Here is a 27,597-nt window from a genome sequence, read left to right as displayed (position 1 = left end):
GCGGGCCTCAGCCCTGCCCAGTAGGGAGAGCGGGGGGAGGAGGTTCATATTCCAGTCTCACTTGGAGAATGCATATTCCCCTATACTCCATTAATTTCGTCAGGCTGCCATCTTTATACACAATGGAAAATGCTCCTTTTAAATTCGCTCCTTCCTTGATTGTGCTGGAAACAGCCCCGCAGACATCATTAGAGGGGCCGGGAGCTAAGCTGCGAGCCCCGCAGGCCCACTGCTGGAGCAGCGGAGGTGCTCGAGCCCCGGCGGGTGGAAGACTGTGCGGCCTGCATAAACCGGGTGAGCCCCGCCCTCTACCTTCCCCGACGGAGAATGGGGAGACGACTAACGGAGGCCCCAGTGCATTGAAGAGGGAGATCTGCAGGAGCGGGGGCAGCCCCAGTACAGGCAGTGAAACGGAGCGGTGCAGGTGCGGAGGGGCCTGGAAGTAGGTGCAGACGAGAGCCCCACTGTGACACATGGTGCAAGCAGGAACTACAGACACCAGAGCGGCAAGTTAGGAGTTTCGCCCCTCCTCCCCCTCACAATATACATTCGCCGACGGGAGTTCCAGCTCGGGGCTGCCTGCTGGAGCAGCTCCTGGGAAGAGGAGAGGGTCGAAGGCTCTGCAAGCATTCCCTCGGAGCGATACGGGCCCCAGTGGAATAGAGGACAAGGATCCATCAGCAACCCACTAAGCAGTAAAAGTTGCAGTGTGCCACAGCTAAAAACGGGTGATCAGGGCAGCTACAACTTGCCCCCTTTTGTACTCTTACCAGCAGGCAGATTCATTTGGGTCCTCTAGTGGCAGGCGGACAGTCTGGCCCCACAATCTGTCCACACTAACTTCAGCCGTCACACGGACAGCGTAGACCTAGCGGAGGGCACAATGTAGGAAAGACACTAGCGATCAGTCTAGATGCCTGGCGCCAGGACGAAAAGTGCACCCCCAAAAGTGAAAGGATCCCCCGACAACCAGCTGGCCAGGTGCTGGGGCCGACAACAACCACAAGACATAAACCCACATCTGCCACCACAATACACTACGGAGAAAATGCCGGATACATCCCCAAGCACAATGGACTCGGACAGGGAGGAGCTGTTGACATGCCTGAAAGGCATGGAGACTAGAATGACAAATGCATTCCAGACCCAAATGGTCAGCTACGGGAAGACCTAAAAACCTCACTACATGAAGTTTGGAAAGAGATCAACGAGTTGGGAGAGTGGATACAATGGAAAGTGGCCTCTCCAATTTATCGGAAGAATCCAAACAAACCAGCCAGTTGCTGGACCAATTAGCAGTAGCCACGAATAACCTTGAACTACAAGCAGAGGACCTCCAAATGGGTCACGACGGTCCAACATTCGAATTAAGGGCCTATCTGAGTCGGTCCTGGACAGGTATCTATGTGACGCACTGCAGCAGACCTTTAGCGATATGCTACTTTACTCCATGCCGGAAACAATAGGATTTAACAGGATCCACCGTGTTGGACCCCGAAGAACAGAACCAGGGGCTTGCCCCAGGGATGTGCAGGTGGCACTAACATCCTATGCCACAAAGGAAAGGATTCTGAAAGCAGCCAGATCTACCAGTGATCTGTCCATCAACAGGAGCCCAATCCAGCTGTTCCAGGATCTGGCGCTCTCCACCCTACACAAGCAGTGCTTAATGCGTCCAGTGACGAGAGCTCTGCGAGACAAACAAATCCCCTACAGCTGGTCGTACCTGTTCGACTTAACATTCAGTTGGAATGGAAGACGGAGGATAATTAGCACGTGTGAATAGGGCCTCTCATTGTTTGGGCTGGAGGGAGACCAGAATCGTAGAAAATGGCCGGGTCCATAGCAATCGGCCCACCGGGGGCCAATCCATGGGAATGTTTCACAACACATAGGAGCAGACCCAGGAGAGAACCACATCCTAGGGGCTCAACTCATGCTCCATCACGACAAAGCTCAACGATGATGGCCCAGTACACTCTCCGTAACCCCGCAAAGGAATCCTAAAACACCACCCTGGGAGTAGGGGAAGGGAGTTGGGAAGGGAATGGCGGGATAGACTGCTAGCGAAAGATCAGTATAGAATAGAACAGTACAGCACAAAGTAGGCAAGGGAGGCAATAAGGCAATCCAAGGTTGGACTAAATGGGTGGGCATCCCTTCACAGTTAGAAGATGGCGGAATCTAACATAATCTCCCTGAATGCACAGGGGCTGAATATTGGAAAGGTTCATAGCAATGAAGGCGTCAGTGGGGATCCTACAGGGATCCCACCTTCCCTCAGCAATATTATGCATCTAGTGGGGGGGGGGGGAGGGGAGTAGCCATGCTGATAGGGCGGGACCTAGAATTTAGAAAACTACAACTCTGCAGGGACAGCGGGGGAAGATACCTCGTGGTCAAAGGGAGGATAAAGGGCTGCGTGTACACAAGCTAGCCATTTGTGCACCCAACGAACGGCAGGATGTGTTCATTTCAGACCTACTGGGCCAGCTGGTGCGAGGGCCAATTTATAGGAGGGGACTTTAATTGCGTTATGGGTCCAGCATTAGATAACTCTTCCCACCCCCCCACCCCCCCACGGCTGTGGACCAAAAGAACAGCCCGGCACTAGGGCGCCTCTTTAGAGAGTTAAGGGGTCATAGACACATGGCGATTCTTCCACAAAGGAATCAGAGTGCACCCATTATTCAGCTGTTCACCTATGCTATTCCAGGATAGATATGATCCTGGTATCGGCTACTCTAATCCCCAGATAATGATGGTAGAAATAGGGGTGGAATACTGTTCGGATCACGCTCCAGTCATGGTAGGGGTGGATTGGGGGGCAGGAGGGCGGAAGCAAGTCACCCTGGAAACTAAATGAACTCCTACTGAAAGATATAGCTTTAAGAGCCCACATGGAAAGCACAATCAATAATTATTTCAAAGAAAACGATAACTGGTAAGTGAGCTGGGGGGGAATATGGGATGCAGGGAATGCGGTGATTAGAGGGGAGTTTATATCCCAAGCGGCAACATATTACAGGAACAGAGCCCCAGTGATGCAACAACTAGAAAAAGAGGTGAAGAAAGCTGAAGTCCAGCATAAGGCCCGACAAACGAGGAAGTCCCTACGAGAACTCCGGAAGGTCCAAGCTCAGCTCGAGAACCACATGGCCGAGCGAGTGGCCCAGACACTATTAAATGCAAAACAGTATTATACACACAGGGGCAAGGCAAATAGTTTTCTGGCGCTAAACTGAGAAAATGAAAGGCCCGAAACTATATCACGCAACTGCATGACAGGCGCGGCATTCCCCACACAGCGGAACAAGAAATAATGGAAATGATGATGAAATTCCACGAGGGCCTCCTTTTTGGAGAGAACCTGGATTGGGAGCGACAACTCTCCTATATCCGCTCAACCCCCCTGCCACAGATCGTGGAACAGGATAGGTTAAATTTAGGAAGCTCGATCACAGCGCAGGATATCAGCAACACAATCTCGGCACTACCGACGAGGAAAGCTCCCGGGCCGGACGGGTTCAGTAACTGTGACTCCAAAACTTTCTGCACGCAACTCTTGGTACCGCTGACTAAGCTTTTTAACACAATCAGAGAAGAGGGGCGGGTAACGCCCGATATGGTGCGGTCACAACCATACTTCCTCTAAAACCAGGGAAAGCCCCCCCCCCCCCCCCCCAACAAGAGCTCCACCGGCTTATCGCAATCCTGAACACCGACGCAAAACTATACACAAAAATCTTAGCAACAAGACTGATGAAGGTCCTCCCGGGCCAAATTCACAACAATCAAGCAGGATTTATTACAGGCCGACACACTCAGGACAATGTGAGAAGAGCAATAAATGTAATAGATGCAGGGAGACGAACACAACAAGCGATTGCGGTGGCCGCCCTGGATGCAAGACGAGCATTTGACAGTATGGACTGGCGTTACTTGGAACTGGTGTTGGAAGGCTTCGGATGTGGTCCAGAATTCACGAACATGGTGCTAGCTAATTACTAAATCCTGTCGACAAGCTTCACACTCAATGGTCTAAGCTCTGAGTATGTCAAAGTTTGCAGAGGCACGCGACAAGGATGCCCCCTCTCCCCATTGATCTTCGCGATGGCAATGGAACCATGTGCCACACGGTTCAGGCAAGATGCGGAAATCAGGGGTATGCAGTCCGGCCAGACAACCCATAAAATTGCACTATATGCCGATGAGATTATGCTCTTCATGAGACCCTGAAGTAACTATGCCCCGAGCAATGTCCAATTACAGGAATTCCGAGGGGTCTACGGGTTCACCATTAATTTCTCTAAATCTAAGGCAATGAACACTACGGAGAAGAGGGAAGTGATTAAGAAACTGGACAACTTCCCAGTGCCCTGGGTGGAAGATTCACTGGAGTATCTGGGGATCCGCCTAACGAGCGATCTAATCAAACTATACAAGGCGAATATAACCCACTTATGGAAACAGTTTCAGGAAGATATGCTTAAATGGGAAACTTCGGGAACTGCATTGGTTCACCCGAATTACAGCAGTAAAAATGACTATCCACCCCCCGACTCCTATACGTGGTGGGAGCCATCCCGATGTCTATTAGCCCGGCCAAGATCAAAGAGCAGCAAAATGCAATATTTAAGTATTTGGCAAGGGGGAAAAAAACAAGGATCCAGAAACTCATCATGATGCGCCCGCCACTCCTCGAAGGCCTGGGAGTAGGGGACGTGAATGGTTACATATTGGCAGCGCAGCTAGCACCTACCCCGAAAACCACAAAGGATGGTGTCAAATTGAGCAAGCGGCCACGTCCACCCCTCTAAAAGCTCTAAGCCTGAAAATCTTGGATCGAGAGAAAGGTGGTCCTCTACTGGAAGCGACCAAATGGTCCCTGCTCAACTGGGACAAAACCTGGAGAAGGAAGGGAATCTCATGTGGGCTAGGCCCCAGCACTCTGCTTATGCATAACCCAGACTTCTCACCAGGCCTCCAAAAAAAGTTCTGTAGGATGGGCCAGAGCCGACACATTGACTCTGCAAGACTTGTATAATAATGGTACCCCACTGCTCTTCACAGAATCAACAGAAATTCGCCTGGAAGAAAAAGGACGTTATAGATGCACACAGGTTAGGCACTGGATAACTCGCCCAACAGTGAAGCAGGCAGCACGAGGACACATACAGGTCTTGAACTGACCCTACAGGATGGTCAGAAGTCGAAGGGAGTGACCAGACTCTATCAAGGCACAACTGGAAGATGTGCTCCCATATAAAGTGAGCTGGGAAAGGGACATGGACGAACCCATAACTGAGCAGGAATGGAATCAAATCTGGGCAAGAGCACGTGGAACCTCCAGATGCACTACGATTAAAGAATCGGCATACAAACTATGCCTCAGATGGTATTTGTCCCCCCCCCCCGAATATATAAAATCAACAAGTCGTCCTCACCTAATTGCTGGCGGAAATGTAGAGAGTGAGGTGACCTATTCCACATGTGGTGGACGTATCCCAAAGCGAACACGCTCTGGAAGGAAATACTGGGCCACATCAAAGACATTACAGGGGTGGAACTACCAATGTCCCCAAAATCCATCCTACTGGGAGTGCCCATAGAAGTGATATTTCTTTAATCACTCATTTGCTATCAGCAGCGAGAATGACCCTGGCACAGAACTGGAAGAACAAGTCCGGTCCACAGACAGCGTGGTGGTGGGTGAAGATCTGGGGAGTAATGGTCATGGAGAAGATATGCGCCCTCAATTCTGGAAAGTACCTACGGTTCCTGACTATATGGTCGCCCTTTCACGACCTAGTGAAGGACAGAGAAGCCCAATATTTCAAGCCACACCTACTCAGGATCATACACGTTATATGAACTCCTACTTAAGGACTAGGACACAATTGCCTATGAAAGTCCTCACTCAGTTGGATCTTCAACTCCCAAAAGTTGGAGTTGGAACGTTGGGGGTATAGAGGGGGGAGAGGGTGGGGAGGTGGGGATGGAGGTAAACCAGAAAATACACGAGGGCTTGCAAACGACTGTCGCACTGAAGAGCAAGTATGCAGGTGATGCACAATATCCTGCCAGACAAGAAGGACCCATCTTCGGGAAATGTACCAATGCTTTTTTTTTTTTCTTTTTTTTTTTTTTTTTTAAATCAACCTTTATTAATCAAAGGGATACAAAAGCAATGTAGGGATTACTCTAACCCTACGACACTCTTTCAGGGGCAATATATCCTAAAACCCCTGCCCTAAAATCTACACCTGCACCCTAATCTGACACGGGCAGTCAACCCACGCATCGAAAAAGATGTTTAGACCAGCCCCCTTATACATTATGGGGAAGCTAAAGCCTGACTCTCTAGTAGTCACCACCACAAGAAAGAGAGCAGGATCCCCTCTGGCCTCTGCCAAAGCACCTTCTGACAAGGAGACTAAGAAGATCTACATCCTGGGTAGAAAAGTAGCTTACTCGGCTGCATATCAAACAAGATTAGCTAATAACACTATGCTATTAGCCAGCTATAATTGCCAAAAGTGGGACGAGCTCGCACAACAAATACTCAGTTCCAAGGTCCCTAAAAACACAGCTCTCGCACACCATCGCTGAGGGGAGACAGCTAGCAAGCTGCATCCTTAAAAATAACCTAGACGCAGCATACCATGCAGGGAGAAACGTGTCAGAAGGCACACTAATCAAAGTCCACGCATGGCTTCATCAATCTGTTTTCTTATTGGCCACCCAGGTTACCCTCTTCAACTGCCCATTAATGCCTAACTCTTTAGTTAGCAAAACAGTTGAGGTTGCACTAAAAGCGCAAAGGAGGAATATGATATCATCCAATCCCTTGGACGGCTCATTAACCGACCCTTTGGGCAGAGAGGAGGCTCAAACACATGCCGATTTAGAGGACAGAACTCTCAGCGGTCCTCTAACTACAACCAGGTTGGGCAAAGTTAATCCTGGGGTTCTTCACAAGGGCCGTCCTCCCAACAGGAGTTTTAGAGGCCAAAGGAGGTCTAAAAATAGGAGCATATCCTCCTCCAGAGGGGACTCTTCCTCCCCCGACCCCCCCCCCCCCCGCAACCTCCTCTCCACCACCCCTAAGCACAGGTTCCCTCCCATGCCACTCCAGTAGGTCCTATTTCGGGCTTTACCATTGCATAGAGCCAACCACCCAGCAAGGCAGACTTCACAGGAAGAACAACGCATCCTGTTGGAAGAAGTCAAAGTGCTGCTACTAAAGGATGCCATAGAAATAGTCCTGGCAAACCAAGTAAACAAGGGTATTTATTCAATGTACTTTCTTGTGACAAAAAAAGACCTACCAATGTGCGTTGTCCTAGACCTGCGCCCTGCAAACACAGTCGTGCCACAAAAATACCACATGTCCATGCTATAGGAAGTAATCCCACTGCTGAATCGGGGAACTCCATGGCATCCTTGGATACGAAAGATGCATGCTTTTTTATATTTCAATGTTCCCAGCAAAGATTCTTGCACTTCAAAATAGCCAACCAACACTACCAATTCAAGATGCTACCCTTCGGCAAAGCCTCTGCTCCTGGGGTGTTCACGAAGGTACTAGCGGTAGTGGCAGCGCACCTACGCATGTACCCTAATCTGGACGACTTGCTGATAAAAGGGGAATTTACCCCCCTCATAAATTCCCCCCCCCAAATTTGCAAGCAAAATACCCAGAAAAACAATCTTTAATTCCGATTGGGATTCTCAATCAACGTGAAAAAATAGTCTTGTTCCAAGCAAAACAAAACAGTTCTTAGGAGCTGTCATAAAACAGAGGGTCTAGTCTTTCCGTCAAACGAAAGAGATCAAAACATACTACTGCAAATACCTCTGTATCTAGCCAGCCGCCAAATAAACCTCTGCAAAGCAATACGCGTGCTCGGGATGATAGCTTCATGCGTTGACCTGGTTCCGCACGCATAGTTGCACATGCGCCTAATGCATGAGTAGTTGGCGAATGGTGGTCTCGGGCATGCGGTCAGTGGGACAATTTAGTAGTTCTTTTCGCTAACCCTAGTTCAAGCGCTACGCTATAGGACAAAGGAAAACCTGTTAAAGGGAAAACCTTTTCACAACCCTACAGTGCAAGCAGTTGTCACAACAGACTTATTACTTGCCGGGTGGAGATCCCATTACCTTCACCACACAGCGCGTGTCCTGTGGACACAGATCTTAGCCCAAAATCACATAAACCTGCTGTGACTGCTAGCGGGGCGCAAAGACCTACAAGCTTTCCAAGTGCACCAGTCCGGTCAGACGGTACAAGTCCTCACGGACCGCACCATTGCCATGTTTTACATAAACAAGCAGAGGGGCACACACTCGCAAAGTCTGCCCAGACTAGCACAAAAGATTTGAAGTGGGCACTCAAGCGGGGCATGTTCCTAACGTCGCAACATGTTCCAGGGGAACTCTATTCTCTAGCAGACTCATTAAGCAGAGATCCTCTACCTGAAGAGCACTAGTGGCAGCTCGACAAAAACATGTTAGACAATATCTTCTCCCTCTGGGGCTATCCCCTTTAGACTTCAACAAACAATGGCCAGACTTTGCGTCCAGGTTTCCCCGACACAGATCCAAGGGGAACGCTCTGTGGAAGAACTGGTCAGGGAAATTCGCTTACACTCTTGCCCCAACACCGCTACTGAGCAGGCTGGTGAACAAAATGCACCAGGAACAAATGACACTTATCCTAGTTGCTCCTATGTAGGCGAGACAACCTTGGTTTCTGCATCTGCGCAAACTGGCGATGTACGAACCAATGAAGCTCCTGTGCCGCTACAACATCCTTCACACATTCTTCAGTGCATGCTCCACTTACTAGGCTCTGGGCTAGTATTTGACTCCATCAAGGTTCACCTAGCACCTCTATCTGCGTAAACCACTTTTCAAAGCAAGGTGTCCTGGTGGAAAGTCCTGTTCATTAAGGCATTCGTGAAAGGAGTGAAAAGACTTCACCCCCCTCCCTCGCCCCCATTTCAAACCCACCTCCGGGGGGCCGGGGGGGGACCTAAATATGGTACTTGCAAAGCTCATAGGGCCCCCCTTTGAGCCAATGCACAAATCCAGCCTTAAACACTTAGCCACTAGAAAAGCCTTTTTATATGTTATCGCCTCAAGTCTGTGAACTGTGAGCTTTGTCTGTGGATAACAAAGAAAGGGTCCTGCACTAAGACAAGTTGCTACTAAGAACGCACCCTAGGCTTTCACCTAAATTCATATCGAAGTTCCATGTCAACCAGTCCATTGAACTACCAGCTTTCTTTCAAAACCCTTCAAGCTCAGCTGAGAAATCTCCATACGGTAGATGTAAGGAGGGCAGTTCTTTACTATGTAAACAAAACCGCTGCGAAAAACAGACCAACTTTTTGTCTCCATTGCACCTGGCAGGGAAGGTGATCACATTTTAAAAAACGCCATCTCCGGATAGCTGGTGAAATGCATACAACTCTGCTACTCTCTATCAAACAAAACTCTGCCTTTTACACCAAGAGCTCATTCTTCCATGGGGACAGGAGCTACTCTGGCATTCATTGCAAACGTCCCGCTGGACGCGTTTGCAAAGCGGCAACATGAAGCTCCATACATACCTTTACTCGGCACTACTGCATTGACACATTCTAAAGCAGAGTCACAGGTGGGACAAGCAGTGCTAAAACATTGATTTGCCGCTGTACCGTCTCACAACCCACCACCTTCTCCAGACACAGCTCGCTAATCTAATGAATAGCATGTAATCCAAGCAGATCCACAAGCCACAGAAGGGATACATTACTCACAATAATCTTATTCCTGCTGCTTGTTTCTGCTTAGATTCACATGCGCCCACCCTTCCACCCCTGTGGAGTAGAAGTGCATAGATGTTTTTTGGCTTCATCTACTCTTATCTGCTTTATTACATCTGTACTCACGCTACACTTCATGCTACCTCATGTCAGATACCAAACCATCTGAAGGACCTCGATGCATGAAGGACCATGGGTACAGTGGATGTCACACTAGGGATAGTATTACTGGCATGCCCTGTCGACGTACCTTTTTCGAGTTTTGAAAACAAAAAATGTAATAGCCAGACATCTAGTGGGAGCCGCTGAGTATGTGTAGCATGTGACTCTAAGTAGATACAAGCATCAGAAATACGATTACGGTGAGTAATGTATCCCATATATTTTTGCCTTCCATCAAATGCGCACAGCCTGCTAAATAGCAGTGGTGCCTTCTGGTTGGGCAGAAGCATACCCCAAATAGATCAACAACTTTTTTAAGTCTGCAGCAGTGCTCCAACATAAAGCGGGCTGACTAATTTAAAGACCTGTGCACTCATTCTGGTGAAGTGCTAGCGCTGTGCATTTTTATTTAAAATGGCCACATCTGTCTGCTGTGGCTATTTTAAATTCTTTGCCAGAACTAGTGCCCAGGTCTCAAGTTCATGTCAGCCCGCTATTGTATGTAGATACAAGTCCTCTCTAAAAGGGTCTTTCATAGAAAGGAGGAATGTATTCCTATTAATTATCGTAGGATGGTTCCAAAAAGAATGCCACGGCTTATTGTCATAGGACAGTTTCAAATAAAATGCCAATGTGGATGCATCACATCCCAGATAGACAACTGAATTTCCTTTGCATAAGATTGTGTTGTCTCACCTTGAAAACTGCCTTTCTTTGTTTGCTATTGGGCAATCTCGGCCTACCCTACCCTTCAGACTCGGGTGGTGTACCTAGAGCTTTTTACTCCTGTCCAAGGCAACCTAGGTTCATCTCGAAGGCCAACATTAAGCTTATGGATCATGTTTTTGGCCAATCATTCAAAAGCCTATTTTGGAGCTCTGAAATAATGTAATCCCTGATGAGAATATTGCCCTTTTCCCCAAAGCAATGAACCGGAAGCTGAAAAGGGCATTTTTGATGTTTCACTTCGGGCTTGTAATAGGTCTGTTTCTAATCGAGTTCCCCCTATGCTCCTTCATTATGGTCCTATATTGTCTTGTTGCGTTGGTCCCTGTGTTTTATGAAAACGACTTGGAATGCAGTAGGCAGGCACCCTGGTGTACACACTGGGTACAAGAGCTGGTAAGACCTACTTACCAACTATGCCGCTTGTTAAGTGTTCAGATGTCTAAAGTCAGCCCTGGGAGGGAGGAGGGGTTAAGGAGGCAACCTTAGTTATGGTGAACAGCGAACACTCTGAGGTTAGCCAGAACCCAATACAGGTATGGATGAGCAGTCGAGGCTTATTCTCGTGAGTGAGGGAGGGTGGTCTGGGACCACAGAGTCCACAAAGGGCAACACTCAATTGAAGTTAGACATTCCATGTACAAAAGTACAGTAATTAATTGGGCATTTGAGAACACACTAGAAGATATAAATTACCATTAAGTACTGCAATCAGAATCGTATATTGCCTATATATACATTAACTTTCAGAGATAATAACACTAATATCACCAGGAAAGTAATACAATGCAAGAAAAATAGCCAGAATCAGCCCAACCCCTATTCCCTCTAAGTCTAGCCCTAAGATGTATGTGGCCCGCCTAGTGCCCAAAGGTCTTGGGTTCCATTTAGAAGAAGGGGGCAGTAGAGACAAGGTGCTTTGCACCCAATGTTACCCTATGGCAGATGGGGACGGACAGTACAGCTAGGTTTACATACCCCTCCGACTCAAATTCTTCCAGAATCTGCTGGGGGCATGATCCCCTGTCCTTTGTTGAGGTGAGAGGCCCATGGATCATGGGTGCAGGAGCTTCTAGCAATGTCAATAAATATTCCAGGTGGCGGTCCAGACTGTGAAAAATACTTCGGCAGAACAGACCACCTTAGGACACCTCACCAGACTGATGCAGACAGGTTCCAGTGATGGACATGGAGATCAGACGGATTCAAACAATCTTTCAGCGACAAACGCAATTGGCCCAGCGTAGCCTGCCGTGAAGATGGGAAGCTGAAACTGTGGGAGCAGGTGACTTATGGTGCAAGCTGATAACCCACCGACTAACAAGGATCAACTTGCTACAGCGAGGTAACTGGTCAGTCCACCCGGCAGTCCAGGGACACTTCCAAAGGCTGTGTGGGCATGCATCCTCGAACAGGGGGTGAGACTAGTTGGTCCCACTAGTCCAAGGGTCAAAGCATCGATTAGGGTCTTCGGAGATCAGGCAGGTGAGCAGGGCTTCACTGGGCCAGTCAGTGGTGTTAATACTGGTCAGCTGCAGGAGTCCTCTGGTCGTCTGCGGATCTGCTCTTTTTGGTAATCTTGGCTCCAAAAGAGATTGCAGGAGGAGTCCTTTTATTCAGATTTGGGTCTGAATGCCAGTTCAATCCCTCAAATGTTAAGGCGCTGCCACATTCAAACAGCCAGTGGTTGTCCAAACCTGGACAAGTGATTTCCAAATATGTCCAGCACCAGAGTCGCAACTCCTCCACCTGGCTTTCACGCAAAGGGTCACTAGACTACAAAAGCAGCAGCTTTTCCGGCAAGTGCAATACCATATATGGGATTGCCTGGCCTGAGAGTCTAGTAAGTTGGCTAAACTACAATATGCCCAAAGAACAAGTGAACAATCTCGTTAAACAGCCATCTTTGGGTGCTAGTCGCCTTTTTAGTAGCCAATCGCTGTAAACGGGAAGGTGAACAAGGAAATGGTAGTAAAAATATTCCTGCTGCCACCAACTTGTCTTGGGCACATATGAAAAGTGACCACAAACCCAAAAGGTAAAAACATTATAGTATTCTAACTGCACTTCACTGTGCAGGTGTGTGCAATTGTAAAAATATAGAGTTGTGGACAGAAACATTTCTCAGTAATGGGTCTTTGGGACAAATCGGTTTCCCCTTAACTGAGCGCAAGGGAAGTTAAGCTGAGGGTTTTACTTGGCTTAAAAAAGGCAAGACTGGTTAAAAAAACCAAGCAAAAAGAATGCGGTTCCCTAGATCTATGGAGGTAAAGGTGCAAAAAGAAAATCTTTCTGAACATTAATCTCACCCAAGACCATTCTGTGAGTCTTGTGGTTTGGCAATCCTTTGTCCCATGTTCTGACCTGAAGCCCAAAGCTAGAAGTGTGAATGTGATAATTTTGAAGATTGTTTAGTAGTTTTAAAGGCAGACAAAAGTTGGAAGGAATAGTGAGAACTCCAAACTAGGCTCTTTTCCATTATGCTCGGGCATTCGAATGATATGGAAAAGGCGCAGGATGGGTTTTCAAAGAGGTAATGGAAGACCAAAAAGACAGGAGGGCTGAACGGAGGCAAACGCTAGGGATACATTTGATTGGGGCAGCGGGAGTGGCGAGCGGGGTTGCTATGGCATGTTTTGAAGTGCTGCTGTACTCTTACTCAATCTGCTTTTTTCCACAGGCCATGCAGATCATCATTGGCCTCCTGTGTGTCTCCCACGCTGTGATTCTGTCCTTCGTGCGTGAAGGCGGCATGTACTGGGCTGGGTCTGGCTTCTGGACAGGTTTTCCGGTGAGTATGTTAGTCTAGCAGCAAAAACCCTTCTTTAAGCGTTGTTGGAAGGAGACCAAGATTATGGTTTGGCAGGTACACACTTGATAAACCACATGAGAAGAGCTCCCCCTGGATAAAGTCAAAGAAACTGATGTACGTAAGCAAAACTACTCGCTCGCCCCAAACCCCTTAGTCGGATGTTCAATTTGCTGCCGTTAATTATTCTCTCCAGAAGCAGCTTGTAAACCTCCCTACAAACCAATGCCTAGAGCCCGAGTTTCTTATCAACTGAAGGGTCCTATTTTACCACAATACAATCCCTTTAGTTAACTGTACCATATACACTAAGGGTGCAGAGAAATCGGTTGTGGGGGGCTGAATGGGCCACACGAGTCTCGTACAGTGGGCTGGGACTGTCCATGCAGGCAAGTGGGTTGGGGGGAGGCGTGGGAGTGGACAGTGTCAGAATTTGAGTACAAAATTACAAAAACATGGGTTTCGGGGTATACTTTGTATTTATTGCTGTAGTTTAGAACTGTAACCTGTGAGCCCTTGCCTTCTAAGAGACTGACATCTAGACTTTATCGTAAAACCTGTGTGACTTGGTGGGCTTAAGAAATGTCCGGCAGGGCTGCTTCTGTCCCGTGTGCCTGTTGTGCATCACGGATATACGCCCTCTCCTCCCAATAAACAAGCTTGATTGTGCCGAAACGTTCACTTGGAATGCCATGTAGCCTAGGGTCTAATTTGCTGACTGTACTATTATTTATTTGGATTTGTAGAGCGCACGTCAGCCTGGGGGCATCGTGGCGCTTGTTCGACATATCACTAGCGGAGACCTGCATACTAGTACAGATTAAATGTTTGGTAATGCATGGCTAATCGCAATCTTCTTCTGTCTTGCATCACACATGGCACAAAATGTTTAACTCATTGTTGGGGGAAACATATTTTTGCATGCCTCCCCCCCCTCCCCCAATTTCAATGGAACTCCCATTATATTTGCTGTCTACTTTAGATACTGGCTGCTTTTTGGGGGTGAACGCCGTAAGCTCAGTGTCCGTAGTTTGAGGTGCCCTGGTTGGACATGAAGGTTACCAGCAAGGGAAGTGTTGGGGAGAAGTGTCAGAAATGTTCTAATTCCTCTCGATCTTAGAGACCCCAAGCACTTTTGCTGGACTCTAGGACTTCTTAATTTTTAACCTGGAGAGAGTGACCTTTTTCCCACTCTCTCGTATTTTTCTGTGATTTAGGCCCAGTGTTTCTTTTGGTTTTGGGAGTCTGACAAACTCTATAGGCATAGTTTTACATTATGACACGGCACCTTCAGTGCAGTGGCACAGGGAAGCCTTTCAGATTTCCCCAAGGTTTAAATACCTCCTTTTGGATCAACGTCTGTTTCCCAGAGCAGTAAAGTGAAATTGACTTAACTTCCAAATGTAACTTTCTAGACCCAGCACACACTATTACAATAAGGCACTGGAGGGGTTACTTAGTATTCCCTTGGTCTAGTTTCTCATGTATCATTTTTGTTACCCTTTTCACAATTAATGGCTGGTGGCAGTGGTTTTAAGTTTAACTACCATGGTGTTTTTATCGCGGGCTGCGTCCGCAGCTGCACTGAAGCACCCGTGGGTGCCCATTTTTTGTAAAAATAAAAATGGCCCTGGTCATCTTTTTTTGCCATTTCTTGTTGTTAAGGTCCTTCTTGAGATTTACTCTGCGCGCCAAACCAGGTTTGGTCCCTTTGATCATTTTGTCTTTGGCGGGATTCACGAGTGGAGCCCGCCTTTGACTCCAGTATGTCTGGCAGGGGCAGAAAGTGAGGGAGGTGCCCGACATTTTTTTTTTATGCAGCTTCTATGCTCCCTTTGCTTTTCTGTCTGTTTCTGTCTGTTTACCCGATATAAATCTTTCTGCATGGACACCAAATAACATAGATGATCATACACAAATTGCAGTTGGTGTGGGTCTTTTGTTGCCATGGAGTTTGTAAGCCAATATCTTCCAATGTGCTTTTACATGTAAAAGGGCCGCACGTGCAGTGTCCACAGGGATAGTGACCACACACCTCTGGTAGTCCCCATTGCTGTGGTAATGTTCCTGGTCATTGCGTGTGATATGATCTTATGTTCCAACTCCTTTTGAAAGCATTAATTGGTCTAGGTATTGGCTGTTGGCTTTTCTCCAAGATATTCCAATTTTTTCCAATGATTTTTTTGATTGCGTTAGTTGGTAAAAGGTATTGACAAACACAATCCATTCAACTTTTTCTTTTTGCACCCTCTGTTCCTTATATTCAAGGAGATCATCTCTGTTAAAGCTTGCTCTTTTGAGCGCATTGGTTGGGACTTTAACCGGATAACCTCTTTTGGTCAAGCGTTCTTGCATTTTGCTTGCTTCCACTTTGTAGTCGGATCTCTTTGTGCTGTTTCTTTTAAGCCTAAGAAATTGGCCCAACAGGAGATTATCACACACATGGTGTGGGTGAAGGCTTGAATAGTGAAGTACCAAATTTGTGTCCGTTGGTTTGTTAAATGGTTTCACATATAATTCATTTGTTCTCGGGATCAACCGTGATGGTAATGGCTAAAAAATCCAGTGACATAAGTGGATGTGAACTGCAAGAATCTGTCTTGCATATTGATGTACAGGCGAAAGTTCTCAAGTTCATTCACTGTCCCTTTCCAGATGACAAAAATGTCATCAATATACCGTCTCCACGTTTTTATGTTAGTCACATAAGGATTGGTTCCGTTCATGAATTTCCTGGTCTCAAATGCCTCCATGTATAAATTGGCTACACTGGGTGCCTGAGTGGGCCCCCATGGCGGTTCCTTGAATTTGTTTAAAGAACTCTCCATCAAAGTGGAAATAGCTTTCCATGAGGGCCATCTCGGCGCACCATACAATAAATGACACCAGGGTAAATTTTAGTGTAGTCCTGGAGGAGTTTCTCTTCAAGCATGTCTAGGGAGGCTCTCTTGAGGGATGCTTGTGTAGAGTGCAACCACATCTAGTCCCAATAGTATTTCAGTCATTGGATCAAATTCAACGTCTTCTACCTCTGATCATTTGTGTGGTATCCAAAACGTGTGACGCCATTTTTCTTACCAAAGACTGGAGAAACTTGTCTCCAAAGCGAAAGGGCTCGAGTACTGAATTTACTCGCAAAACAATTGGTGTACCTGGGGAGGTCAATGATTTGTGAATTTTCGGGAGTATATAGAATGGAGGGATCTGTGGCTTGTCTTTCATCAGAAAGTCGGCTTCCTTGTGTGTGATCCACCCTCTTTCAGCTGCTTTCGAGACGTTGAGAAAAATCAAATTCGTCAGTCTTGTAGTTGGATCTTCTGTCAGGGGTTCGTAACAGGCTAGATCTAATAATTGCTGGTTACATTCTCTCACATAATCTTCTCGATTCAGAATAACTATAGCTCCCCCCCCTTATCCGCCTTACGGATCACAATGTCTCTGTTAAGCAGTCTCCTCATTGCTTCATTTTCTCCTTGACTGATGTTGTGGAAAGCATTCTTCCCTTTTGATTTTTATTTTTTTATTTTTATATTATTTTTTATTATTTTTTTCCTAATAGGTCCAGCTCGTGGAGCACCCTATTCTGGAACACCAACGTTTCAGCACTTTGTGCAGCGGTTGGTACACAAAAGTTAGATTTATTTTGTAGACCTGAGTCGGAAGCTTCAGATTCGTATGCTTTATCTTTGAAAAATTGATTGAGATGGATCTTTATGAATTTGTGAAATTCTTGACGAAACATAAAGGGGTTGTGTAAATTAGTTGGAACAAAGCCCATCCCTTTCTCTAGAATTCTCATTTCTTCCATTGTAGGCTGGTATCCTGACAGATTCACCACCATGCTCGTCTACTTCTCGTTATGCGGGGTTCCAGATTGCAGGCTTCCAGGCTTCTCTCAAAAAAATGCTGATCGGCTCTCACCCTTGTTACTACTTTTGTAATCGCGATTGACGTTTCTCTTACTACAAAAGTTGTTTCCTCTTTTGATTTGCTGCAATTGAACTTTCTGCGATTAGAGGGCGCATCACCATTTGTACTGTCATCGCTCAAACTAAAGGATGTATTCCTAAAGGACTTTTTTTATTTATTTATTTTTTTTTTTGTCGTCCTTGTATTCCATGATTGGATCCACAATCTGTTTGATAGCACGATAGTTTTCCTGAGTGTACTTGAACGCCTTCTTGTGGCTAAAGTTGGTGAGATCTTTATTCATCCTACGCCACCCCCCCCCAACCCCACACACCCTAATTTACAAAACCTATTTATTTTATGACCGGTATGTAAATGGACACTGTTGCATCCTCTCACGAGCCTGGTGGAGATGTTTTTATTTTCTTTGCCTTCAGTGGTGAAGGGCTTTCAATAAAGTGTTCTGGTTTTTACTTTAAAGGAGGGGGTGGTCAACAGCCCATACACTAAGTGCAGGCCTGTGAGACAGCACAGGCCAAGTGGTCCACGAAGGCAAGTGCAGGGGGAGGACTGATGTTGTGGATGATGGGACAGAAGGCCAGGACCCCGAAGGACAGATGCGCCCAGGCCACCCATCAAAGCAACTGTGGGGTTTAGCATGGGAGGCAAAGAGGGAAGTCTTGAGGTGTTCACTGAACTTCAGGAGATCCAGCTTAAGATTGAGAGAGAGGGAGGCTGTGCCAGAGGAAGGAGCCAGCCGAGGAAAGGGAATGGCCGCCCACTCTCTGCTTAGAGAAGCGTTTGACAAGCAGAGTTGAGCGAGAGGGACCTGTAAGAGTACTTGGTGTGCACAAGTTGCAGATGGTGTGGTCCCCGGCCCCAGACAGCCTTGTGCATGATGCAGAGGGGTTTCAGTTTGATCCTTGCAGCAACTGGAGGCCAGTGGAGAGATTTTAGAGCTGGAGAGATGCAGTCCCTGGACCTGATGGGTCTCGTAAGCCCCATTCTGGATTAGCTGGAGGGGGTGGATAGAGGAGGGTAGATTAAGGAAGAGGCTGTTGCAGTAGTCTAGTCTGGAGAGTACCAGAGGTCTGGAAACATTTAGCTTCTGGGGGAAAGTGAGTAAAGTCTCGATACGAAGAATCTCAGTATTGCTGGCATTGAGCCAGAGGTCTTTGGTGTTAAGGGGTAAAAAAACAGGGGTGGGGGACCACCCCATAAACTTTTTTTTAAATGCATTTTTTCAACGCATTTTTATTCAAAACTTTGCCATTCGAAAGTATGGCAGTTGAAACTATCACTAGGAACCCTCTATGCCACATGTAGATTCTTTGAGACTGTGTGTGGTGAGGGGGCTAGAGGAGAAATGGGCGAGGCCTTATTACTGTTAGAAGTGGATATTGGTTTTTTGGTAAAACATTTTACTGTCTTTAATGCAAGTATTGGACCTTGCCTTTAGTTGCAAAGGCTTGCAGTCTTTATTGCACATACCCTGTATTAGGACAGAGGTTTTTCTACCTTTTTTTGGGGGGGGGTCTGAAGGGGGAGCTTGTTAAACCTCTTTTTTTTTTTCTTTCTCCCCTTAATTGAGTATGACCGGGGTAAGTAACGGTTTCAGTTTGGTCCATTCAGATGTCCTGCAGTCTCAATGAGTAAAGTAACCTTGCACAGAAAGAGCGCTCTGGTTGGCGGCAATGTAACAAGCCCTTCGAAATGGAGCAAAATCTCCCTAACCAGCTCTATTCTGCATTGGTAACAGAACACGGGGCTCTACTCTGAGGCGGGGGTTAGATGCTTGAGTGTTTGGAAAAGAACTGGGGACTACACCAGGAACATTTTTAATATGATTTAAATTTGGCTATGTTGGGTAAGATTTTCATAGCAATGATGAATCTTCCTGACCCGTGTCAACCCCAGAACCTTTTGCCTGATTGGTGGATTATTTTCCCCTATACCTCAGAGGGAACCTTTTTCCACACTCACAGAATCTTTGGGTGTCCTTTTTAAGACTCTCCATAGTGTCTCTTTAAATGTATTCTGACAAATTTTGGCACACGCTGCCTATTGATGCTGGGTTGCCCTAGGGGCTCCCCTTTTAACTTGCTCTAGCTAACCCTGTGGAAACTATGGTTGCCAAGGGTAGAAAGGATCTTGGTCTCCCCCAATAAAACGTAAAAGGGATTCAAACACTCCCCACCTTATGTGGAGTCCTGGGGAAATGCTGGGTATCCCCTTGCTCATTCTAAATGTAACGCTTTTGTTAGGACAAACTTCCCTTTAATGGCTGGTGACGGTGAACCTTTGTATTTGTTGGGTGCACTTTTACTGTGGGCTGTCTCCACAATGGCCCTGTCATCTTTCTTAGCGTTCCTTGTCGATTCTTGCTCCTTCCCCCGACATCCAGGGGGGGGGGGGGCAGTCCTTTGTGTTAACTATTTTCGACTGGAGACCTCGGTCAGCCTGCCCAGACTCTGAGCGTCTGTGAAAGCAGGGAGCAAGGGTGGAGTCCTCTGCAGCCCTTAGTCTTCCAGCCTGACTGCGAGAATCCAGTTCAAACTGGGATGTTGGCTGTCCTGGAATGAAACTGGGTTCCTGCATGAAAGTCTGACCCTGGATGCTGAAGTAGTCCACCACTGAAACTGAAGAGGATGATGAAGAAAATGTGGATGAGACTATTTTCAGCGACTGGAGAGCCTGCTGTGTAACCAGAACTGGAGCCTGCTGTTACCCTTCCTTCCAATCGACCTGGGGACTCCGAAAATGACAATCCTGGTGAGAGCCACGTCGAGCTGTGACCTTGCAGGGCTGTAATAGCTCGAGTCATTGTGTGGCTTCAGAATCTTGCTTAAACTTGTGGGCATCCTGCTGGACCTCCAGGGACATGAAACTAGACCGAAAAGTCTCCTCACCAGAGTGCTGCATCTTGCAAACGAGTATCCGACCAGCGACATTCAGTCTTCTGGCTCCTGAAAAAGGCACCAAATCCAGACCTACATCCAGCCACAAACTCTTGCCTGGAGCCTTCTGCATGGATCCCTGCTAGAAAAAGCCCATCCATAGTCCTGTCTCCTGTCTTCATAAGGAATTCGGCACCTGAGTTTTTGGTTGCAGATCCTGAAGTCCTCCGGCTGTAAACACTTTTTCTGTGTTGGCTCGGGTATTACATACCTCAAGTCTCTTGTGATTGCTGTGTAGCCTTGGGGTGTTTCCTGTGATTGGGAGTCTTCTCGTCCACTGCACCCTTGCCCCTGCTGGAATCCTCCTAGGGTGTCTTATTTCAAGTACCTGGACCCTCAAATAACTTTGAAAGTAGAATACTTACTTGTTTGAACAGTCTTCCTCGAGCTCTGACTTTGCCTGCAACTGAGCCCTATCTCACCGTGCCTACATCTGTCTCCTAGACCACTAGGCTCCTTCATCTGCCTCTAAGAGAAACTTGTGTAAAAGAATTGGGAATGGCTGGATACTTGGAGGTCTGCCTTAAAGTAAAACAAGTGTCGCAATGTTTACTTGCCTATAAAACAGTTAGTTGGTAACTGTAGTTTTGAGAGTGAAAAGTTACTTTAGTTCTTACAGATCTTGAAAGTGTTCTGCCGCTTATCAAAGTATATGTAAAGTTATTACTTACCTTAGATATGTTTTGCCATTCTGAAAAGTGGCTTTACCTACCTGGAATGGCTGTGGGCCATTCTGAATAAGTGTACTCAACTTTCCTTAAACTGTCTCGACATTGTAAAAGAAAGTCGATAGTAGGCTAATGTATTCACCTGTGAATTGGGCCCCCTCTTCCCAAAAGTAATGCTGTTGGTTCCACTGTACTGTTTCTGTTAGGATATGCATGCATGAGTGTCCCCAATTGGGTCTTGCTTCCCCTGACTTGTTGTTAACCTATCCAGAATAAGTCTGCGTTAGGTTATACTTGCCTAGAAGTTGCTGATGGCTCCTTTTTTAAAGTATTTGTTTTACCTGCCTAGAATAGCTGTGTGCCATTCCTGAAAAGTGTTCTTTAGGCGTAGCTGACCTTGAACTGTATGATGCAATCCTTAATTAGTGTAAAGTGCTTACTGATCTTAGACTGTTCCACTGAGCTGAGGTAATTGGATATTGCACCAAGAGGTCCAACTCTCCTAGAATAACCTAACCTGAATCAGAGTTATAGTTTTTAACTTTCTTACTATCCCTGGAATAAGTGTTCCACTATTCAAGAAAGTATATTGTCCAGTTTGCTTACTATGTGATTTTTCTTGCGGAGTGTCACGATCCAACTGATGGTCTACTACCCTTGCATTATTGAAAGTAATCTAAAAGTAACTATCAGATTGATGTCCCTAGAACTACTGTTTGGTGTACCAAATAAGGTCTTCTGCTTTGGTCTGTGTACCCTCAAGCACAGTGGTGTTTTTTATAAAAGTTTGTCTCTATGAGCAGTACTTACCCCAAGACTTAACTTGGCCTACTTGTATTAAAAAGGAACCTTTTATTTTTTATACTTTGGTTGTCAGTGTTTCTGTTGATTCATTGGTGTACTACAGCTTCTATGTACTTCCCTACAGCCCTCTCTCCCTCCTAGATAAGCCTGGCTGTTCTGTCCACAGTACCATATATTCAGGTGGGGTACCATATACTCTGGTGGTACAGCCTTGTACTAAGAGTGGAGTCTTGTACTGTCTCAGTTGAATGTTTCTTTTACTAAGCCCTTAGTTGGTCTTCCAAAACTTTCCTAACAGCCTCTCTTCCCCTCCCCGCCCCCTCATGTGGTGATGGGTCTGCTTTGATATTCACGTCAACTAGGTCCCAAAACTCTTGCAAGAGCACATTTTGGCGCTGCAGAATTTACTGAAATGCGCAGTAAACTTGAGTCCAGGGGACCAACCCAGAAAGGAGCTGTCTTTAGAAACAAACTGTCTTGACAATGTCCTTTCAAATAAATTCCAGAAAAGGTAGATTCAATGTTCAGCCGAAATGACATTTCTCGTGACTGCATCCCTCAGCATGACGGGCACCACTATGACTATGGTCCTCGCTCCATCCACGGGGCCAGTCTTACTGGTTTGCTTATGCCATTGGTTAAAATGGCTAGCGTCCCCATCAAGGGAGTAGGCTAGGAGTCCATGCTTGTTGGATCTTGCTTAGTCAGGATGCTTTTGTAAAAAGGCAATTTTTCTATGCTCCTGCAATGCTCCTTAAATACTACTGAGGGTTGTATTCTGAGCATTAACTGCACTTTAGAAAATAAACTTAGCAGAAAATGTCTGTACATGCTCCAATTTGACAGCTTAAAGTTTTCTTGAAAAGGGGGGGGGGCTCCCGTTTGAGATCATGTACACATTGATTTTACAGTTGTAATCCTAGAAGGTGGCATTGTTGGGCCCCCATCATTATGGTTCACGGTCGGCGAGATTTATTTTCTTCTATAATCGGCTTTCCATGTTTTAGACTTTTTATTTACCTTTGTTACTTGGTTGTTCAGGTGTGGGTTTTTTTTTTTCTGGAGCAGGGAAAATATTCTTGGAGCATTTGATGCCATGTAAGTTCTTTGTGGCCTATGAAGTTGAGGTCCGGCTCCACAGAGCAGGTTAACATCTTGGTGGATTGTCATTTTTTTTTTATGCCTTTGCTATTTAAAAACCAAACTGTTCGTTGATGTTTTACGGCTGGATCACTCTAAAATGGTAAGGCTAACAAAGCAATCCTGAAAACTATCTTGGTGATGGAGATCGGTCTGACTGCTTCATGGTAGTCCACCCACATGGTACCTAAATATCGTTTAAATTATGATGCAACTACACCTTCTTGGACAACAAAATTTATCATAAAAATGTTGATCAATGGTATGATTATTGTTGAAGTCCCTCTGCCATGATGAGTTTTCGAGCTTTGTACCCGAACATGAGGATTATTAATCCAAAGATCCATTATAGAAAGGGAACATTGCATACCTTTCTAGCAATCCTGTTGCATCAAGGCGATCTTCGTCGTAGTCATAAGACTCGCCTGTCATTCTGTCTGTCTCCTCATGAGGGGGCATAGCACAAAATCCCCTTGTGAGAATCCTCTCCTTGTTAGAGCTTTGAGTTTAAAAAAAAAAGCCAATAACTCAATACAAAAAACCCATCTGGAGGTTTTCCCTTCCCCAGCTCCATTTTCTTTACTTCCCAAGTATTTACGCAGAGAATAGATTCTTCAATGGCATCCAGTATCCTTTTGCATTATTAAGCATGTTTAATCGTGTTCCAGGTAGGAATTGATTTTAATTGGCATTTGAATTGCATGATTATTTAAAAATAAGTTTTAAATCAAGATATTCAAATGTATAGTTTTATTAAAACATGAACACATGTAGACATGTTTTATGTGTACTGAAATATGTAGTACAAAAATACCAAGTAGCTTCTCCTATGTTGCTTGTGAAACTACAACTTCTACAATCTCCGGTAACCTGGTGACCACAACCTGCAGCATCCAATCTGTACATTAGACAGTGATTTATTTTGAAATCTTTTCAGATTACTTTTAATGCTCTTTCAGAAAGTTCATGTTCATTAACTGATTTCATTTACCAGAGGTAATTAAGGCAGTTGTTTGAATGACCGGGAGGGAAGGTGTGGAGGGGGGCGACATGTTTGAAATAAAGCAAAACATTTTTCATTCAATGTTTTCTTTCAAGTTGAGTTTGGCTTTGTTTAAATTTGGAACTGCAATTGTTAAATTCTTTAAAAGCAAAACTCTGCCAGTCCAACGTGACACAGAATATGGTTTCTGTTGCTTAATCAGTCTCCTACTTTATTTTCATGTTGCCTCACCTTGCAAAGGAAAGCAAGCATTCTTGCTTTTTCAGCTCCCACAATTTCTCAGTTTGGAATTAATCCGCAGGGTTGAAAAAATATTTTTCTGCAAAAGCAACTATTTTTAGGGTAATTTTCCACTTCAGTATCTTCATCCACTGAAGTGACTCCTTAAAACCAATAACTTTATATTTCTTGAACTGTTCCTATATAGCCTTCTGGTTATTATAGTTACTGTTGTAGAGATGCTAATTGCTGGAGGGCAGTGTAATAGCCATTTCCTCTTTTTTCGGCCGTTAAGGCTGGACCCCTGGTACAGGGCATCAAGAAAATCAGGTGGAGCTAGTACTTGCCGCATTCATTTAATTAAAGCCATTGTTTAGAACGATTTGTCACACAAAAACGTTTGCATAACAATATTTCAGTAAAAGCATTTGTATAAAAAAGTAAAACCTTAAGACCTGCCTAGAACACTGGATTGAAGACAAAGCCAGTTAAAATATACACCTTTTTACTTGTGTGTTTTGAAGATATGTAATTATTGCAGGTTTTGTCTTGCCAGGAAAGTGATCCTGTCTGTAGTACCTAAATTTAGAAATGTTCTCAATCCAGTGATATACAGTCCATTTTCTTGATGACTTGCAGAATCGTGTTCTCCCACCCATGACACCTGTTGAATGCATTTACATCTATTAGTCCTGTTCTTTAACCAACTATCTTTTCAAATGCGAAGATCAGGGGGTCTTAGTTAAAATTGGTAGTTTAAAACTTTCTCTCATGTGACTTTTAGCTTTCGTGTTATTCTGCGTACACTTCTGTGTTAAGCTGTTAATAGATTTGATGATTATAGGTCATTCAAGGAGGCAGTTGATCTGCCGTGCTATTGACCCTTTTACTTGCACTAATATTCACTCCCTGAAGAGTTAAGCTTGGGCAGTCTTGCTATATTTTTGAGTCCTCGCCAAAGCCGTTTGTCGAAATTCTGCAGTTGCCATTGTGGGTTGCAGGGATCCCAATTGAAGCAATTGGTGTGACTGCCACTCTTGGTGCGCAATACTAAACAAGCCAAGCGCAACCATGGGAAGTGCCTAGGTAGGGGAATGCAATTGTCTGACTAGTACAAGACAGCAATTAACTACAGTTCCCTTCGAGTTCAGAGTAGAAGTTATACAGGCAACTGCTGCCCCGTATCAGATTGATTCATCCTATGGTGTTTGTGAATATTGTGTGAAGACCATATGCAGAGCACTTGTGCCTCCTTTCATAATGCGTTTTGCTCTTCATTTTCTTTTCTCCTTTCCTGAAAGCGCTAACTGGAAAAAAGTACTCCATTAATATCTGAGTAATAGTCCTTAAGTGATTTATTTGTGTGATGCCTCAACGATCGCCTGTCTGTTGCAGAAAGATAGTCAGTCTGCTGCAACACAGGTTGGGTTTCCATTGTTTCACAACAGCAGCAAATGGCTGGTCTTTTCAGGATCTGATGACCCTGGGGAAATTGCGATACTGCTGAAAACAATGCAACTTTCCCCCTCAATCAGCAACCTCAAACCCCATGAATGCAGGCTCAGCTTCCTGTGAAAACGCTTTGGTTGAAATGCAGTGAGGTAAGCTCCATATTTAAATAAAGCAAAGACCAACAATTAAGGCCAGCGAGACGCTGGCCCTAATTGTTGGTCTTTGCTTGTGAGACTGCAAATTCTTGTTGCAAATATAGAGAAATACAATTTAAAAAGTTGTTCTTGGGCACAGTTTTTATGATTTTGTTCTGTCCCACTGCTACCAATAGCCTTACCTTTTGTCTCCTTCAGATGTACTTGTTAGTCATTTGTTTTGGAGACGACTCAGTAATTTTGAAGGAGTTGCTAAAACCATTATCAAATTCTCAAGCTGTTTTATGAACTGGGACAGAATAGCATACCCTTTCCTCAGTCAGTTCCAGATAGAGTAACGCGATTAAACAGTATCATCCATGAAGTTGCACATCACACCTATCCTATTGATGCATTCTTTTCCAGGTACTCTTTGTGAACCGGCAGGGCCATTCTATTTTTTTGAATTTCTTTACCGCTGTAGGAGTTGAATGCGGATGAATCGAACAGACCTGCACCTTCATTGTTCCTTTGTCTTTTGCTGCCCCACTTTCCTTTTAATCCACGGTCCTGGTATATTGATGTTTAGTCTACTTGCCAGTGGTAGCCTAGTCATTGAGCAAGTACGTTGGTCTTTAGTTCTTTTGGTTTATTAGTTCTCCCACATATTTATTACGTTTTGTGAAAGCGCTAACCCATATTTGACATTCACTTCAAAGCGCTACGATGGAGACCAAAAGTGAACAAACACGGAGTAGACACACATTTCCCCCCCCACTTTCCCTCAACCTAATCTATACCCTTGCACATGTGTGTGTGTGTGTGTGTATATATATGTGATATATATATCTATCACACAGTAAACTCCCACACTAGCCACAGATTGGTAAAGGGCTAAAGTATAGGGACTTTTCCAAACACCCAAGCACACTAGACCAGACTTGAATTATAAAAATAATAACTTTAATTCTTTCAAAATAGTGCATCACGTATGAGATCAAAAATATGCATCTTGATAAAATGCAGACCAGGTATTGCACAAAAAACTCACCCAACCGGGTGGATGACGCCACGCGTTCCGCTCGTCTCGCGAGCTTCCTCGGGCTAGTTCTCAATCCTTAGTTGGTTTTCTCAGGCATTATAACCGTGAAAAACGCTGCAAAAAAATCAGGCGACAATCTTCTCCCCACCATGCTTGTAGTGTCATGTGACCATAAAGGGTGCTACCCACCCCATAGAACTCTATGGTCTGCAGGTAGACAGAATTCACCGTATTGGACAGAGGTAAAGAAGCGACGGCATTATGGTGCCAAATATAAAATTAACCAGTTTACAGAAGCCTTGCTAAAGTAATAAAACACTAGCTTAGTGGTTGGTCGCCTGTCGCGTGACAATTGCGGCCGTTTCAACAAAGTGCATATATATAAACTATTTATGTGAGAATATTGTGCTAATGTGTATTGGCTCGGCTGCATAGATTAGGAAACCATTCCTCTCCAACAGCCGATCACTCCCCAGTGGTGCAAGTTTAAAGTCAAAAGGAAAGTGCAGCACTAATCATCCTTCTATCCCCCAAAGCAGCTAGTTCATACTTGCATGATCATACAATAGTGGGACCCCAAAAAAGGTCAATAAAATTCGATCAAATGTTTGAAGGTCAATTATGCGAATACCAATTTCAGGCCAACCAAATAATGTGATTAGGAATCCCCTGTCTGGTATTCTTTAACCGCTGTGCCTGTGTATCGAGATTTCCCACAAATGCCAGTATGAACAAGGGAAAAGTTTCTGGAAATTTA

General features: G+C 45.3%; 1 protein-coding gene across 2 annotated transcripts in view; it reads left to right on the top strand.

Moving 5' to 3' along the window:
* Nucleotides 1-27,597, top strand: part of LOC138513808 (transmembrane protein 176B-like) — a 417,665-nt gene that overhangs the window by 362,272 nt on the left and 27,796 nt on the right. For both annotated transcript variants that reach the window (XM_069628909.1, XM_069628908.1), the window contains one exon: nt 13,384-13,494. In XM_069628909.1, the coding sequence (XP_069485010.1) occupies nt 13,384-13,494 (111 nt within the window). The remainder of the gene's footprint in view (nt 1-13,383; nt 13,495-27,597) is intronic.

Source organism: Ambystoma mexicanum, chromosome 12 (genome assembly GCF_040938575.1).
Source record: "Ambystoma mexicanum isolate Mex_15411 chromosome 12, UKY_AmexF1_1, whole genome shotgun sequence".
Taxonomy (NCBI): domain Eukaryota; kingdom Metazoa; phylum Chordata; class Amphibia; order Caudata; family Ambystomatidae; genus Ambystoma; species Ambystoma mexicanum.
The sequence above is the reverse complement of the archived record's forward strand: the minus strand, read 5'-3'. Positions and strand labels throughout refer to the sequence as shown.